A 19470-nucleotide genomic window follows, 5' to 3' on the forward strand; every position below is an offset into this window, starting at 1 on the left:
AGTTCCTGTGACTGTGGCAGTAAATTGTGTACAACTTTCAAAAATGTTCAAGCTTTCGACTACCTCAAACCTTCAATGTTGCACTTTATTCACCTATCTGAAGTGTACATACCAGTATGGCATCTGTATGAACCTTACATAAATTGAATTCTAATAAATTGTGTCATTATCATCGAAAAAAAATAGCAATGTGAAATGCATGTAATTTTAATTGCTAGATATCAACTTGTTGAGAGTAACTTTGGTACATAAATCATTGTCTAGTTATGTTACATTGTTTACTGATGTCATGGGTCAGCCAAACAAACAATAGAAATTCAAGGAATTTTGTGAACATTCTTCCTCTTTTATTGTAACTCGTCGGCAAGATGTTAATTGTAATGTGGTGCCCAGGCTGTGGTTCACTTCATTTTACAGATCCTCTGTACACAACTAGAAGGCAATTTTGCTTGGTGACATGATACACTATTCACAATACATGATTTGTGATGTAGTATCAGAAATTTCATATGATTTTATTCAAAGAAAGCACAAAATTTCATGCACTTACATAAGTCACTTTCTCTGATAAGACAGTTTCACATAAATCTGAACCAAATCACGCGATTATCTCAAATATTAATTTCTCAGTCTCTTTTCAAGTTCAAATGAAAATGCCATCACCTTCAAGTTTATTTTAAAATGGGTGCACAGACGTGTTCTGAAATATATTCCTGAAATTGGATCAGCCGATTACACATGTCATATCAAATTGTAACCAAGCTTTCTGTTTCAAAAACTGGCAAAGTGTCCACTCACATGTACATGTATTCACTTCAATGTAATGTGTAAGTAATATATAGGTATCATATGTATATTATGAATCCATACATAAATATAGGATCACCATACATGTACAATATTGCCTCTGTATATTTTTTCGAAGAATTTGTACTTTCAAAGTAAATTTTAAAAATCCCCAGATCATTCTGAGGCAACAGACCAATATAATTTATAAACAGGGTACTTCTTTTGAATAAAACGATACTTTTGCATTTTTGTTTTTCAACATGGTGTAAAAATGTCATGTCCATATTTTCTCACATTAAATGTTGAAAGACATGTTGATCAGACAGAAAATTTAACACAGGTTGTTTGGATATTTAGATAATGTACAATCTATTTTGAAATGCTACAGTTTGTGAGATTTACAATGTCATATCTTCAACTATAAACTATAATAAATAGAATTATTGATATAGTTTAGACGCCTGTCAACGTTTGGCGTTATTCAAACATGTCATCATCACTGTTGTTTACTTGAGTATGACATCTGTTTATTGTTTGGGCTGCTTCCCAAAATAATTGTAGAAAGAAGGGATGTGTGATCTTGACATAAACCTGTGTACAAGTCAATGGACTGGGATATTGCATTCCCCCAAACTTGTATGTGTATTTATACATGAGTGTGATTGATGTTGAGACGTAAAACCCCACCAGGTCAGTATTTCAGCTATAATGAAGCTATCCAAAACAGTACAGCTGGAGTACATACATGAACACACATTAACAATAGACCATTGACAAGCAAAGCGCAGGAATGACTCAAGAATACTGTTATAGCTATAAATGATGTAAAAGGGACATGCAATACAATATTCCTCTTCTTCGTAACCATTACATTATCAATTCTTGAAAAGTGAATGACCCTTGGCTCTCAATCACTCCCCCCGCGTGACTTCACATTTTCTTGTGGAGGCAACTCTCTGCTGTGATAGGATGTACCAAGTGAAGGTGTTGGTGATTTCTTTTAATATGAACTCACACACTGTCACATTTCTCTGCAAGAAATTTATAGCTTTATTTTTATTTGAATTACAGGTACAACATGCTGCCAACAGCAACCAAAAAGAAAAATATGAAGCAGATCTCAAGAAAGAAATTAAAAAGCTTCAGGTAGGTTCCAAACCTTCTTGAAATCTTTTGTACAGAAGGGTATATCAGCTAGTGATATTTTGTAAATTTTCTGCAAATTATTTTTCGTGCAGAAATACTTTGCTGTGTGTCTTTTAAATGTGCCAGTGCAATGGAATTCCTAAAAAGAGTTTCAACAATGTATTTCTGTTGCATGAGAACAACATAAAGCAAAGACAATTGTGCAAAATTCTGTATTTATTATCCTGTGCTATTAGATCAGATCAGCTCATTGAAATAACAAAACTGTGGCAATAAAGTGATTTGTATGTGCATCCTAATTTGAGCATGATGATATTGTAATGGTTGGATTCTGTTGAAGTAGGGGTGTCTCTCTTAAATGATGGGATGACAACTAATCAGTTGCTGTCAAATTTCCTGATGGTTGGTGTTTTGCAGATGGTCTGTTGTGAATGACAATGAAATTTTTGATAACATGACATGTCGTTATGATTATGCTAATTATCAGACCATGCCAATCAAATTGACATTTACAGAGACTTCGAGATCAAATCAAGACATGGGTTGCGTCAAATGACATCAAAGACAAGAGAACACTTCTCGACAACCGAAAACTTATAGAAACGGTGAGTCATTCTGTCTGCGTGAGCGTGGTCATGTGGCTGTTCCAGAGAGGTGTTAAAAACACAGACGACAACAGGATTCATTAGGAAGTTGTTCAATTACATGATATGCTGGTATTAAAGTAAACGTGAACATTTGCTCATATTAGCTCAGAACTGTTATTATTGATGGTTTTCTCAAATATTTTCCTTTTGTAAATATATTTATTTATACATCCGTTTATTGATATCAAGTGCTGTTGTTCAGCTCTGTCCAAGTAATACTCAAAACCAAAATAGCAACAAATTACAGAAAAGTGAACATTATAGAAAATTCATGACAGCTGATGCTGTTGTAAATGTGATAATGAAATACATAAGTCTGTTATCAGATCACTAATTTAGGTTTTGTGCTGTGTTTTCAAACATAGGGAAATTGTTCAAAATAGTGCCTATTTGTATTATATTCTCAAAGACGTGAATAAAAATACACCATATGAAAATGTTTATGAACCAAAATTGTTATGTTGACAAACAGAGACAATGTGTGTGTCTTATTGGTGCAACTTGTCTTTTACTTTGAGAGTACTGCTAACTGGCAATGTTTAAAACAACTGAAATGCACACTCAGTATGTAACTCAAGGTATGAAGTGAAGTTACGTATCACGTCATCAAATATGTGCTGAAAATAACGGTAACAGAACATCACCCAAGCAAATGTAACAGCAGTCAAGGAAAAAATTGAGAAAAATGCCTTAAGACTAAAGGTTTGTCCCAGTAACCCTTTCACTGCTATGGTTTGGCCCAAACCTATTATTATCAATGGTGAGTGTAGACCTGTTGACAAGGAATTAGGGGTGAACAGGTTAAAAGTGATGGTGAGCCATCATTTTATACATAAATAGAACAGTTGAGCTTGTATTAGTGATTTTGATCAATTGTTAATGGATACAGTTCACATTAGGACCAGCTCAACCTTTCCAGATACAAAGACTCAAACACTCACTGTAAACAACATCAAGATGACCAATGTTGTCCATCAGATCATCCAGTGACAAATGCTCTCCATAATTTCCCCTTGCAGCAAATGGAAAGGTTCAAAGTGGTAGAGAGGGAAACCAAGACCAAAGCATATTCCAAGGAGGGCCTGGGACTAGCAGCCAAAGTTGACCCGGTGCAGAGGGAAAGGGACGAAACGAATCACTGGTTACAAGAGTCAATCGACAAACTAAGCATGCAGGTCGACCAGTTTGAGAGCGAAATAGAAACACTTTCAACGGCGACAAAAAAGAAAAGGCCAGATAAAGACGTAAGTACAACTTCTACTCGCAAGTACTCTGTTTACAAAAAGCTGTGTATATGTCAGAGTATGTATCCGTCAGTTGAACTTTCACAAAGACGAATCAAATGCACATAAAACCGTCTGTCCAATTTTATAAATGGCATGAGCAAGATGTGATTTGTGAAATAAACTTTTTGTGTGATCATTGAGCTCGAGTTTTGCAGGATGTTTGTGTAGTATCTGGTTTTTCATCAATACATGAATTTTGTGCACAGGAAGTCCATATGATTTGGTGAGGGGTGGTGTACAATAAGTGTTTTATCATGATGATGATGATGATGATAATGACGATGATAATTGTCTTATTGTTGTTATTGTTTATGCTACACTATTTATTTATTTATCTATTTATTTCTTTTTAATAGCTTGCTTAACTTTATGCTCTGAATATATCAACGATAAAAGAGATTGCTAACCTTACCGGTCCCTAATAGTATCTGTTTTAGCTTACGTCTAAAACCACATAGGCAGTACATTAACTCCATAACATTGAAGCAAATAAATAAAAAAACTAATAAAATGAACAACTCCAATGGCAAACATGAGATTTTTCACCTTAGAGTCTCTTTTTGACTGGTGTCTTACAGAAACTGGAAAGAATAGAAGAGCTACAGACGTGGGTTGAAAGGCATAGATATCACGTGAAAAACTTAGAAACACTGATGAGAATGCTAGACAACAATAACATAGAAGTAGAAATGGTAAGCAAGATATTACTTGTGAAATGTTTGTGTGCATGTTCAAATTATTAGGTGAAATTTTAGTGTCCAGCCAGCCAGCGCCCAATAAATCAATTCAAGATAAAGGTAGAATGCATTGTGAAAGTTGCAGTTATGACTGCTTTGAAAATGAATATTGAACTTTTATCATGCTATGCTAAGGAACATGAAAATGTACATTCTTTCTTTATCACAAAAAATGAAGGGGTTGAGAGGCCAATGACCTCAAGTTCACTGGTATTTTTGAATTCTTGAAAGGCTGCCACTGTGAGTGTTAACTCTATTGGCAAAAATTAAATTTTCGTTTTTTCAAAAAAAAAAAACCCACAATAGTAAATGTGATGTTCCCAAGTTTCAAAATGCGATCTCACAACATTGTAGTCAAGCATTGCAGCAAGAAAGTGTAAGATTTTGTAGATGCATCCTACATGAAATAGCAGTCGTTGTAATACTCTTCTCTGCATGAAAATTACCAAAGATAAAAAAAAAGCTGCATTCTCTTTTGTTCAGCATAGTTTACACTCAGCCTCGTGATAGAATTGAAAGTGAACTGTACAAGTTATTTTGTGCTGCTCAGAGACTCTCTGAGATGACTCTAATGGCAAAATGCTGTGTCAACACACAGATTAAGAGAATCCAGGAAGACATAGAGTATTACATCAAATGCTCACAGGATCCGGACTTTGAAGAAAACGAGTTTATCTATGAAGACCTAGATCTTGATGATAACATGGGTCAGTCCATTTCTCATCACATTAAAAAAAACCACATTTTTTGTACAGCATGGGCTGGTACCATTTCCAAATATGCAAATTCAGCCAAGTGCATTTGAATGGTAAATTATATGAAATTGTCATGAAATGGAACATTCAAGGGTGTCAGTACGAGGTTAAATGAATATGTCAACTGGTAGATCTTGTGTTTTTTAAAAAATTACAGTTTTAATGTACATGTCAGCTATAATCTGATTTCACTTGCCACTGACTCAAAATAGTTGCATGTAATGGTTTAGCCAAGATCATTTCCAGAAACTCCTATAAGTTGATTGAAAGCTTTGAAAAATCATTAAAAATTTGAAGTTAGAGGGTACCATGCATTGTGGGTCAGTTATTGTTGCTGCATACAAGACCATTCTGGTGGCTACTCACCTCAAAGCAATGGAAAGACATGAATGTTTTCTTTGAAAATTCTTGAGTCACCTACCACGTCAAAAAAGATTTCACAAGATTGTGCCCTGTAAACCAGGTGTCAAGTAGAGTGATAGGCATTTTGCCCCCTCAGTGTGGTGTACAGCTGTCTGATTCGCATATCTTGCCTTGATTTTCATTGTCATGCAAATTTTTGAAAGTTCAAACTGGGGTCACCAGCCGCCCAGGAAATCTGCATGTCATTGAACTGAAGCATTTCTTCCAAATGCAACATGAGAGAGAGTAGCTGCTAGGGTTTGCTCACAGCTGAAGCCCGGCCACAATCCTGCAAAAAAATTCTGCTTTATGGACAGCTTTGTGTGAGACACAGGCCACAATTGCGGAAAAAGCCTTTTACTGTGGAAATGAACATCACATGAGCTTTCCCTTCCCTTGGTCTGTGAGTCTTCCTAATGAGCTCCTGTGGGGCCACATCACGTGAAAACAATGGCTTAGTGGTGTCCATCTTCATTGTTTCGCACGCAGTTCAGGCAAACATGATGGCAACATCGCCGGACGACGAGTTCATCTTGAACACGTCGGGAGGAACGCCGACGTCGCCCAGCGGCAGTTCGCCGATAGGTAGCCCAAGTGTAAATAATCATTCCAAAGAAGACGAGGACATCAAGAAAAGAAATAAGTCTGGCGATTCGTCATCAGATATTGTAAGTGACTGTTGTTTTTGTTTTCATGTCTCTTCATGTACTTAGCCCTCCAGTGGTAGACACACCATTTCCAGAGAGAATTGTGAAAAGACAAGGTTTTTGGACAAAAAACAACACAACATGTCCTTTACATGTGACAATATAATAGTTGAATGACATCAGTGCTGAATGTAACCTCAGTCTCCAACAGAGATATGGTCAATAGTTTCTGTGACTCTAACATAATTTTTCAGAAATTTTTGATACTAATTGACCAAAATAGACCCCAACAGTGGTGCAAAAAGGTTAAATGTGAAAGGCTGGTATTGATATGCGTTTCGTTGAATATCATCCTATTGGCATGTAATTCCCCCAGTGACATCACTGTTTACTTAGCTTATGCTAGCTCTACCTTGACATTTAAAAATACCTATGTGCTTCCACAAATATTTTATTACTCCCACATCATACCTTGTCGAGTCCTCGTCCTCTGCTTTGGTCCACCATTGCCTGAAGGGGGAGATGAGGGTAATTTTGTCCGTGAGTTTGTTGTGTAACCATTCACAATTCCCTGTGCGTGTGGTCACAGACACCATACCATGTCGCATGCATCGGCAGACTTACATATTCAAACTGTTTGGCTACCATTATGTGTCATACCTAGGTATTACGCCTGTATTTATTATATCGTTAAGTTTGACCTTGCTCACTCCCATGGGTCAAAGAAGTTGGTATGTGCTTCCGTAAACAAGGGTACAAAGTAAATGCCCTTAGAAACTGCCTTGGTCATGAAACCAATCAGAATCTGGTTTTGGGGGATGCAAGTGCATCGTAAGACACTCTGGGATTTTAGGTTGTGCTGAATGTCTCTTCAATGCAACCTGGTCAATTTTGTAAAATATTATCTGGCAGATCGTGTTTTGCGAGAAAATGCTGTAAAATGATTAATTTTCACAGGGATTAAATTCACAGATTTGCCACTAAAACATCAGAATATATTGTTATTTGAAGGCCTTCCGTTGGATTTAACTTGGTAGATGTCATCCATCAGTGAAAATAGTAAAATTAAATCCCAGTGAAGAACTAATGCTCTACAGTGATAAACACATATAAGCTCTTCCTCTGATAATAATACAGTATTCACAACTGTAAAGACAAAACAGATAGGAACCGGTTTATACTCTTTTTGACATTGAAGACGAACACCACACTTTTAATTTGTCCAATATACAACCTTCTCAGAGCAGTTTTATAACCATGATTTGTGTATGTTTGGCCAAAAGCCATGGAGCTGAGATCATCACTTGCCATATCTGCGTATTAGTGTTTGTGTTATATGTAGTTTCTTGTGCATCACAGGGAATTAATTTGTCACTATTCATTGGGTATTTGAATTTCTTTTGCACATGGTCTTGTGGCCTAAAAGGGCTATAAACCATTACCATGAATATCAACTCTTGCTTTAAAGTAATATAACCACATTGCAGACAGCATGAAGTTCATCTGTCCCTAGAGTTTGTCTTTTAAAATTAAGGGTTGAGTAAGTACGGTATCACAGTAAAATATATCTGTGATGTTGCCAACGAGGATGCATTTTGAATCATCACCTGACTGACATACCGGTATCCCTTTTCCTGCCAAGTCCATATTTCACCACCAGGTCAAGATAGTTAAAATTAATGAAACACAACATATTCCATATGGGGCATTTTAAAATGATACTGTACATTTGAAAGCTGTTGAAAACATAAATACTGTAAACTTGATCTTTTTGGACTAAAGATGCTATAACAGACCAAACCAAGTGGGTGAAAATACGTCAAGTTTTGGCTCAGTACCGCTTTTTACTGACTTGGCTGATGGGGAAGTGATACTGTCTGGCAGGAAAAGGTTTATATTCCCCTTCTTGTCAGAAAACAGAATTGCTTAGAATTTGACACTGAGGAGACACAGGTGCTGTGATTTCAGGAAATTGGAGCGCCCTTTGTTGATGTCATTACATGTAGGGCTCTGATTGATCGCAATGTACAACAGTTGTCATAATTGTTGTGTCAGCACACAGTTTATTTGCTGTGCTGACACACTGATGTCTCTGCAAATAAAGCCAAACTGTACGAGATGCAACAAAATATCAGAGGTAGCAAATACTGAAGCTCTTGACCAGATCTGAGAATGCCTATGTCTCTTGACCAGATCTGAGAATGCCTATGTCTCTTGTTTCTGCTTTTCAGTCGTCACCAAGGAAGAACTCGAAGGGGAACTCAGTAACATCGCCTGACACCATCACGCCACTAGTCGTCCGTCCCACACCGACGCGGGCAACATCGGTGCCGTCATCGACGACGAACACAACGACGATGAGTAATAACAAGAGTTTAGTCACCAAGTCAAACAGGTGAGGCTGCAGGGAAATGTGGCGGTTGTGTGTGCAGTTTGTGGATGGATATCAGCCATAGGATATATTGTGCAGGTGTCAATTGTAGAAATTCCCACATTGTATGAATGTATGCAACAGGTCCTTATCCGTCTTTTCTTGATATATGGACCCTACAGATTCAACCCTTTGTGTATTTCGGTACGTCCTCTTTGAAGTTAAGGAAAAGCAGCTCTCTTCGTGGTAATATGACATAGTTTTGTGTCACTGTTGCAGTTATCAATACCCCATATGTTCATTGCAGCTGTTATTCTTCATGGATTTATTGTGATATTTGCCATGAATAGTAGTGTCAAAGCCAGCCTGATCGAAAACTCTGTGTGCTTTATCCCTTTTCCTGCCAGGTGGTAGCATGAACTTATTATATTCAGCAATCTAAAAATAAAATCTACACAATAATTAGCAAACAGGGTCCCAATTCTGTTGATTATAGAGGGAAGATGTACTTTGTATGTCTTACGACGATGTTTTTACCAAGAGCATTAAGGGTGTGTTTGTGACATGAATTAACTCACCCCAAATGAGATGAAAATATTATCAAACCTTAAAAAAATTGAAAGACACTTTACAATTTGTATGCATGCCCATGGTCTGTGTGGGATCAACTTTCTGTGAATGTTGTTCAGAGTATTTTGTAATTTTATCTGAAACAGCTCATACCTGTGAGCAGTCCAGTGAAAAACCATCATTTTGTGGAAGTATTAATTAAAGTGCCTTTTTGTTTTGCTTTTGTTTCCTGCAGTACGCCACTGCAATCAGGAATAAGCAATCACACCGTAGCAACACCTCCGCCAGGGCCAGCGTATGCAGTAGCAGTAGGAGCACAACAGAACAATAACTCACAAGGTACCATATGTCATTCAACTGAACTCATCTCTGGGTTTACAAGGGAAAAAGTGTTACAGTCTTTCAATTCGTATTTTTGACAGCCCAGTTCGGAACATTTTTCAGCAAAACTTTTCGTGAGGGAGTGTACAGTGGCATCAAACCAATGTCTGTGATGTTTTTTTAGAACCAAAAGAATCAATTTTTGTCCTGTGTTCCCTCAATACTACCCATTATTTCAATCAGATGATTCGTTTTTACATAGAGATGAGAGTGATTTGTCTCGTACTGTTCAAACATAGTTGAATTTTCATCACTCCAAAATTGCATTGAGTGAGGATTCCATGTGTTTCGACCAACAGTAGTGGTGAAAATGTATGTTGTGTTTGTGATGATTGTCAGTTTTATAGTGAGTGGGTTCTGGAAATGATGTGTGTTGGGACTTTTATGTTGTTACGATATGTCTTGTATTCTGTGTAAGAGTTGTATGTTTTTGTATGTCCTTGGTTACTAACTTTGGAAAAAAAAAAGAATTCAGACAGAAAACCAGTGGGGAGAGGAATGTACTAGGATTTGAAAAGATTTAATGATTCCACTTGACTTTGGGGCAGTTGAATAAAGGTAAAATAATGTTGTTGAAAAAAAGTGTGAGGTACTGGCCATCAAGCATTCTTAAATTCCAGCAATTTCTTCTCTGAGATCAAAAAAATCGAAGCACTGCTCGGGTTCACACGCTGAAATGTGGCCCCTTTGTGTACCGTGTGTGTTATATTCAGGTACAGCAACGTCAGCACAGCCTAGGTCTCCACAGCCAGTACCGCATGTGCAACAACAACAACAACAACAACTTCATCATCAACAACAACAACCACCACCAACACCACCATCATCTACCCCTCCAGTACCCACACAACAACAACAACAACAACTACAGCTGCCACCCTCCATGAGTAGTAGTAACAGACCGCTACAGAGAACCGAGAATGGAATAATGCAAGGTCTTGAAAACTAATACGTTGTCTTCCGCTGAAACTGTTATTTTTCTAAATTTCGTCTACACGTTGTTGTCTATTTTTTTCGTACCTCCTGCCCCACTGTGTCATTTCGCATTGTTTATAATAGTGTGGTGCTCTGTTGTGTGATGCTATGCACTGTACTGTACTGTGCCGTAATAGGCCATGCTGTTGTTTTGTCAGTGGCAAACTGTGCTTTGGCTGTCAGATTTTTAAGTACTTCCTCTTTCACTGTGTTTTTTTTGTACTTTGTTCAAATCCTCCACGCTGCCTTCCGCTAATTGTTCTCCCTGTGTGCGTCTTGACAAGAAACAGTGTGTTGTAAACTGCTTCTGCCTCCGATCACCTTACTTAAAAAAAAGTAACTCCCATGTAATTCAAATGTAATGTGCCTCATAGCTGTGCGCTGTATGTTATTTTGTCCGTGTTAGTCTGTGGAAATGCTGTTCTCATTTCTCTTACCCTGCTTGGTCTGTTTTTTCCAGGTGTAAGTTACAATACGCCAGTGCCAGAGAACTCTGTAGTGAACTCCATAGATCACACGACCACCAGTAGTGCAAGTAATACCCACTCAGTACCTTCGACGCCCACGAGCACCACTGCCATTGTCTCGAGTTTGGCATCGTCGCTACCGCCTTCATCGTCGTCAGCCAACCTCAATGCAGCGCCGGCGCCGGTGTCGCTGGCCACAACCGGGCCAAACATGACAATGTCAATAGTAGGGAACAAGCCGTTAGTGACAGAGAGTCTTATGAACGGTCCAGTTAGTATGCCAACGTCACAACTGAAGGTGGGTGATTTATTGAGATCCCCCAGCTGTTTCTGACTTACTTTTATACCATTTTGATAAGGAACACCATTTGGTATAGCTCACTGCAATTCTCATAATAACATTTCCATAACAATGTGTTCATCATATACATACATATATACATAAGTACGTTCATGGCTACATTTGTAAACATATGTACATACAGTTCATACAGATATACTTGTAAAACATGAATGCATACATACATGTATACACATCCCACCACACATATATCCAGAGATATGTAGATACATACACAGATACACAAACTCATTTCAAGCCTATTTATACATAAATATTTTACTATACTTGTTTTTTGACATATTTTTGTGTTGAGTTCCCTAAGAATCAAGAAAAAATGAATTTGCGTACAGTTGTCTTCCCTAATTATGCAGCAACTCTCTAGTTGTGCTGGGCTTACCCATGATTTAAAATCAGTGAAAAGGTCAACTTTGCCTGAAGTTATCATCAAAGTCATTCCAGCACTGCAATATTGATAAGGCATTTGGAAATATTACAATGATGAGACTCCTGAGAAATAATGTTTGACCTTCCGTTGACCCCGTCAGATCCAGCCGCTTCAGGACGAGTCGGAGAGAATGTCAACACTCAAGAGCATGGCAGAGAAAGTAGTCGTCAGTGCGGGGTTAGAAGACCATCTCCAAACAAGCACGTCAACCACCACATTTACCACAGACACAACATGTAAGTTCTGTGCCCCTGTTGGATGCCATTTCGCAAGTTTCCTTTGAAGTTGTCCAATCAGTAGTCTTGTACAGCAAAGCGTGTGTCAGAATGTTGCAGGATATTTGCAATCACCTGTAAAACATGAAGTGCAACATTAATTTATGCAGAGTATGTAAATGAATGTTGATTACATATGCAAATCTTATAGTTATATCGTTTTTTAATGGTGAATATTCAAATCCTGTTCATACATTCCATATGGCACTTACATCAATGATACCGGCAAATTTCAAATACAAATCCTTGTTTTTGCTCGTGTTCATACAACAATGGTTGATTCCAGATCTTTCCTTTTGCTGCGTAAATCTCAGTGATATTCATTGAAGCCTTTCAGAAATATGGCTGAAATATCGGCAAATATTATCATACTGTGTTTATGCATCATTCCCACAGATGTATAAAATGATGCTTATAGCACAAAATGTATACAGAAAAAAAAACAGAAGACAGATTTGCTTTCTTAAAGTAAGTGCAGCGATGAAACTAACTCTGTCTCTGTATTTCTCTCTTCACATGGCAGCGTTTTTTGATGCAAAGACAGAAAACCATCAAGCGCAACAGCCACAGATGACTGAAATAACGTTACAGCCTTTACTGGGAGTTGCACCACTGGGACCACAGCCTTTGTCCAAAGAACAGTGCTATCAGCTAGCTATGCTAGAAGCCACGTCCCACCACCTACCGCATCCTTCAGACTCAGAAAGACTTAGGTGCGTTTTCCTTTCAGGAGTTGAAAACGGTCTACCTTGTTGCGATATACTGTATGCAGTAGGTGTTGTAGTAGATTTGTACAAGCAATGTTTGATATCTCATGTTTTCCTGTACGGCATAGAAGTAGGGGTAACCAATCAGTGAACTGTTTGTGTGTTGGCATTCAATTCCAGTGAGTGGTTTTTCTGGTCATTGAACCCAGTAGAAAGTAAAGGAGTGTCCTAGGTGTCTCAGCAGTTCTGTAAATTTGACACACAATACTTGTCTGATCATATAATTTAGCCAATGTCATGACATCTGAGAGCAATCTGTGTGAGTTAGCAAATATAAATGTTACACCAAAATAGGCATAATAGTGATTGCAAAGTGCAGTGATGTGTAGTTCAGTAACAATCCTGTTTTGAATATTCTGCCTTATACCTTATACATGGAATTGGTGGTTACTCCAAATCAAGCCAATTCAGTGTAGTGTTCAGACTGATCTGCAATGCATGCAGGAGTGGACATTGCTAAGCTAAGCAGTAGTAGGTAAACTCTCGGGTTATGAACTGAACAGAATGTAGACGTTGTCACAGATTATAATTGTAGCCTGCATAATGAAAGGCTATTTGGTATCCAGCTGCCTGATGATGGATTGAAAATTTCATTATCAGTGATTTCATTGTTACCTGTGGTCATACTCTTGCAAATTTGTCAGAATTTGTAGTACTGTTGCAGTGTTCTCACCAGAAAAAAAAATTTGTGGGACATTTTGTCCCGCTGACCAAAAAAAAGCGGGACAACGGATGATTTTTGTGAGACAATATATAAATATGTTAAAAAAGTCAAACTGCAAATACGAACCTTATTCTGTGCATGGAAAAAATAAAGGACTCAACAACTCATTCAACTTAACAACTTTTTTGTAAACATTCGGTGAACATATCAACTGATATTGAATATCAGTGCCTTTTAATGAAAAGTCTATGGGACTTTCGTTCTTTCCAGTGTGAAAGTCCATTTCGGGGCCCTCTACAATAACAGTAGTTGCTAGAGTGTCCAGCCGTTCAGCTCCCAGTTGATTCCTGTCATTAGTTACTTTTTTTCGCACTCTAAACCCCCTTTCACAACCAGCAGAAGGAACAGGCCAAGTCAGCATTTATTTAGATCAGGAAACATATCCCTATGATGTTTGTAAACAATCATAAACTTTTGACGTAAAATTTTGGTCGCCAGCCAAGGCTACAAATTTTGTCAATTGATTGAAGCATGGAAAAAAGACGTCCATGTTCTCACGTGTAAGTTCGCCTGGAATAATATACTTATCACATGCGCAAGCCAAGAATTGCTAATTTTTTGCATAATAAGAGAACTTTCCTCCAACTATTCCACATTTAAACCTCGGAACTACTTTGGAATAATATTATCAATCGGCAGTGGGCCAGTTGTCGATCATTTCCAGTCGTGGGTACTAGGTCGCGTGGGCGAGGAACGGAGCAAATGCCTGATAACATCACACAACACGGATCTCCCGCGAAGTTTATACATGATTCCAAACATAGCAAAGACCTAAAAATTATCTCAGACAAAGTTGCGTTATTTTTCGAGAACAAAAATTCACTGAATCTCAACGGCACGAACACTATAACGTTGTTCCCGTCAAGACCTTGGTTGCCATGCGGAACTCACAGTATAATGCTACCAGCTTCGAGTTCGTTGTTTTCGAAAAATGTTCATGTAATTCCTTAGGCATATACAAGCTTTACATTCTTGTGTTTTCGTAGTTCGGATTATAGTTGTCGTAGCCTATGAAAAAATTTATCGTGCCCATGACGCCTCCAGCTTCCGCGAATTCCGTGGACATGTACCGATATGCATGCAAGGCGAACACGTCAAGTGCGTCAGACTACCACAGTCTCGTGTGGTTCAATACACGACGGCCGCTGTGTGGTATACGTAATAATGCATCCACACATCGGCCATCATGTATCGAATCACAAGTGACTGTGGCTTAAGTACGCCCTCTGACGGGTATTGCCTCCAGATTGCCTCGGTTTCAACCAGGAAGTGTAATACTCGCGTCAATCATTTACGTCCATGGTGAAAAGTATTGGCTGTATGATACGGCCGGCCGGCCGTTCGGCTGGCCCCACAAAAGTTTATAATTTCAAAGGCGCGCCACTATTGGGTATTCAATCTGTATTTGTTGGCAATGTGACTTTTGGTGTATGTTATGTAATGTAAGATCATTGGTATTGGTATTGGAGATCATTTGTATCTCATAAGCAATGACATCATAGTCGTGTTACTGAGAAAGTAATGGCTCATTTTCCAGCACACATGCACACTCACCCACGCACTGATAAACTGCTTTTGATGTCAAAATCAGATCAACATGACAGTCGTTACCCAGGTATCTATGATGTTGTAGTCATCAAGCCTTGTTGTAACCTACCCAGCAAACGAAAACAAATTGTTCAGTTTTGAAGAATTTCACCCAGGCAGACCTTGAGAGGAACAGAAGCGTGTGTTCAAAACCTCAGATTTGTGTATCAGGCCTTTCAGAGCAAGGCAAGGGACAAAACTAAACTCACATTGGACCAATTTTCATTTGATCTTCATTAGGCACTACCTGCCCAGAAATCCCTGCCCAACACCACCTTATCACCATCAAGTCATGCCACCCCACATGGATTCCGTGGAGTTCTTCCAAAGACTCTCAACAGAGACACTTTTCTTTATCTTTTATTATCTTGAGGTAAGTCATGTGAGTGTCATTCCAGTTCCAAGTATCTATGCGTGAGTAGCTTGCTTCTTGGCTTGATTTTCACTTTTTATGTGTGAAAAAACCCTAACAAATTGTGTGCTGTCCTGAAACGCTAACCTTGTAGATTGTAAATGTTTGCTGTAATTTATGCATCACAGTGAAGGATGCTGTATGCTGTTTGTATGTACAAGATGAAAACTTTTTCCAAAGAGCCCTTGTCATTTCAAATTCACATGACGGTGTTGCTTAAAAATGTACACATCATGTAATTTTATGATACTGCTATGTTCTGTGGTGTGTCATCATCAGCGATTGGACCAGTTACTGTGTATAATCTGGAGTCACGCCAGGGAACCACAAGCCATCAAGTAGTTGCCATTGAACAAAATATACAGACAAGCAGAATGTAGCTGTCATTTATGAATGTACTGTCAAATTTGTCTGCGTTAAGTCTATGAGAAACTCTGCATGCAGGATATGAAGGCGTAATTTTTGAACTTGGAAAGGGACTTGAATTGACTCAAGACTTAGAACACCCTGCTCCCTTCTATAGTGGTCAAATTTGGTCAAAGAAAACAAACTTGGTGTCATACCAAAAGCAGGAGGTTGCAGAGTGCATTGAAAGCTACCCCATGGAGTTTACAGCATTGCCTGCAAAACTATTATTCACCGCATGCCATGGTTAGAAGTAGACACAGTGAATTGATATGAAAACTACCTAACTTTGTGTTGGTATGCTGTGATTTGAAACTTTTTTCTCAATCTAACACCAAAGCTGTCCAGTATATATTTCTGGTTTTTGTCCTCTACCAGCCTCTCAATAATTTTTTTAACATGGCCATTTCTTTTTTTCTGCTCTACCGTTTTGCTTTACAGGGGACGAAAGCTCAGTATTTAGCAGCTAAGGCACTAAAGAAGCAATCATGGAGATTCCATACCAAATACATGATGTGGTTTCAGAGGCATGAAGAGCCAAAGACAATAACTGACGAGTACGAACAGGTGGGTGTCGCTGAAGTGTGTGTGAAACGTGAACTCGTGTTCGGTGAATCTGATAAGTTGAGAGTTGGTATTTTGGCACAAATCTGATTTCAATGGACTTGTTGTGTGCATACAAGTTTGAATTACAGTAGTCGGGGGAAAATACCAACTGGTCTGATTTGTACAAACTTGTCATAGGTGTGAGACCCTTTCAGGGGGAGTGTTAAAGTACTGTTATACGGTACACAGATTTAGCGTGATATTTTTAGAAAACTTGTTTTGTAAACCCCCCCAACCCATCTCAATGAGTTCAAAATGATCAAGGGGCCCAGAGGCAAGTTTTACCATTTAGAGTTTTATTCACGCAATTGTTTTACTGTGGATGACAAAGACCTTGAGTTCACATTTGAGAATTCCCTCAAAATCTGCTTGTTTTTTTCCTTTTACATAAATAGGTCAGAAAGACATGAAGGAAGTGTTCAACATTATATTACTGTATGTCTCCTTTCCTTCTTTCACAGGGCACATACATCTATTTTGACTATGAGAAGTGGGGACAGAGGAAGAAAGAAGGTTTCACATTTGAATACCGGTACCTTGAAGACAGAGACCTATAACCCACTTTGTTGTTTACAACCCCATAGTCTTGACACCGAAAAATGTGAAAAAAAACACAAAGTAAACCCTCCCTTAATAAGGTTGAGGGGGATCCAACATCGGCGTTTTCCATCAGCATCATCGATCAGCCTACGAACTGTGTTCTTGTTTCCTTTCCTAAATACTTCCCATTCTTTAGGAGACAAAAAAAAACTTTAAAAAGATGAAAAAAAATGTTTAACTAGGATGTGCTTCAATAGCAACAAGTTTACAGATGGAAACTCAGAATACGTTCCTTGAACGTGTGTGGACGACTTGTGGGAAGTGGAAGTTTGGTCGGGAGGGGGGAAAATCAGGTTGTTTTTTTTTTGTTTTAGTTGTTTAACAATCAGAGTCACGTCAACTATGGAAGCAAATAATTCTGACGAAAAATTATGTATAAGAGTCTAAAAAAAAAAAGAAATCATGATAGTTTTATGTTATTTTTTCCCCCTGTCATTTTTTCATAAAAATGTTGAAAAAAAGAAAAACTTATCCAGACAACTGTGAATGATCTTTTAATATATGATTATACATACTGCACTCTGACCCTTAAGGACTGGCCTTATTTTTGTACAGCACAGTTGTACTGGATGGTATGGCAAACATGAGTTTTGACCGTATGTGTGTATGCGCTGGCGGTATCTCCTGTTTATGGTTCCTACAACTTGTAAATACCCAGAAGTTAAAAAAAAGAGAGAGAGAAGCCATAGAGGGGAGACAGTGCTTTGCGTCATAATCCTTATTAAAAACTTGCTGGAAAATGGCATCAAATATAAACCATGCTGCTGGTGTGCTTTTTAGTTTATCTCCGACCTCCTCGTCATCGACCCATTTCTCCATCGGTCCCTGGAATGGGGAGGGGGTATTTCTGAGAAGGGTGCAAGTGTGTGGTGTGTGTTGAATTGTGTCATCAGAGAGAGTGCCTATAAAGAGGGATGCTGTCACAGAGACTGTACAGACAATGACTTCAACACCTTTGTCGACCTGCAAATTTATTTGTGTTATTTGAAACCTTATCTCTAACCCAAGGTAAACGTCACTTTTAAAAAAATTATAGACAAATAATTATCGTCAATATGAACCCCCTTCACACTTACACAAACAAGCCCTCCCTGAGTTACAGTGCAACCCTTCTATATGATATAAAAAATAAGGCCACTTTTGTCTTTGAAAGGTTTTGAGAAAGAACATTTTAATGTGTAACTGGCAACCATAATGTTTTGGGGTACCACGCAACTGGGAAAATGAAACAATTTCTTGCCCCAAGTTGGCCCCATTTTCATAAACCCCACGAATGCATCAAGTATGGGGTATCAAATAAGGCCATTACATTCTCTGAACAAGTTCGACACTGCAATGCCAGTGTGTCAGGTACTTAGTGGTAGAGTTATTAGATCTCAGTTCTCTGGTTTGGTGAACAGAGCTGTACTGCTAACAAGCTTGTTGCGTTCGGGTGTAAGGAAAAGCTTGGTACTTGTACAGAGTTCCTCCGTGGTCCTGATGAGTCTTTCACATCCCCACCTCTTTTCAGTGCCAAAAACGCTTGCCAGAAACTATCCGCTTACAAAACTGTGCAAAGTAATTTTATCAGAGGACGTCCATTCAGTTTTCATGTTACCATAATAAGCAAGTGAACATCTGCGAGAACAGTCGCAGGTCATAAATAACCCAGACGTACACAACAAAGAGAAACGAGCAGAATCTTCCTTTTCAAAAAAAATCTATGAATGTATAAAGGATGCTGGTAGTGCAATTTTGCAATTTTATTCTGTCAACGGTCAAGGAATCAAGATTAGCTTTTCTGAATCATATGATTTCCTTGAATTTGGCCTATTTTCTGAAGAATCAAGATTACGTTAAGTCTTCAAAAACATCGGTGAAATCCTTATTAACACGGGATCACGCTTTTCTGTCAGGATTCAGGTTGAGGGCATAAACAGGTTGCCATTTCACCAGTGTGGCGCCCTCTTTAGTCGGCTATAGAACTTTAGGGCTGGGTCTTTCTCAGTAGACGACTTGTTAAATTGATAAGATCTAGAGATGTTAGCGACAAGGGTTCATGACTGAATGTAATGCATTTTGTTCTTCTGTATCCTTTCAGCTGTTCGGGGGGGGGGGGGGGGGGGGGGGGGGGGGCAAAGAAGGCCAGAGGCC

The 19470-nt window shown here is 38.5% G+C and overlaps 1 protein-coding gene across 4 annotated transcripts in view; it reads left to right on the forward strand.

The window, feature by feature from the left end:
* LOC139151427 (CCR4-NOT transcription complex subunit 3-like) overlaps positions 1-18093 on the forward strand; it is a 30865-nt gene extending 12772 nt beyond the window's left edge. The window contains exons 3-17 of one of the 4 annotated variants that reach the window (XM_070724221.1): positions 1861-1935; positions 2451-2540; positions 3602-3826; positions 4447-4560; positions 5204-5312; positions 6252-6430; positions 8641-8804; positions 9586-9689; positions 10445-10666; positions 11167-11471; positions 12062-12197; positions 12760-12949; positions 15555-15696; positions 16573-16698; positions 17199-18093. In XM_070724221.1, coding sequence (XP_070580322.1) covers positions 1861-1935; positions 2451-2540; positions 3602-3826; positions 4447-4560; positions 5204-5312; positions 6252-6430; positions 8641-8804; positions 9586-9689; positions 10445-10666; positions 11167-11471; positions 12062-12197; positions 12760-12949; positions 15555-15696; positions 16573-16698; positions 17199-17294 — 2277 coding nt within the window. In that variant the 3' untranslated portion in view covers positions 17295-18093. The remainder of the gene's footprint in view (positions 1-1860; positions 1936-2450; positions 2541-3601; positions 3827-4446; positions 4561-5203; positions 5313-6251; positions 6431-8640; positions 8805-9585; positions 9690-10444; positions 10667-11166; positions 11472-12061; positions 12198-12759; positions 12950-15554; positions 15697-16572; positions 16699-17198) is intronic. The other 3 variants (XM_070724222.1, XM_070724223.1, XM_070724224.1) reach the window with 3 other exon arrangements.
* Positions 18094-19470: the final 1377 nt, after the last annotated feature.

This window comes from Ptychodera flava, chromosome 15 (assembly GCF_041260155.1).
Source record: "Ptychodera flava strain L36383 chromosome 15, AS_Pfla_20210202, whole genome shotgun sequence".
In the NCBI taxonomy this organism is placed as follows: Eukaryota; Metazoa; Hemichordata; class Enteropneusta; family Ptychoderidae; genus Ptychodera; species Ptychodera flava.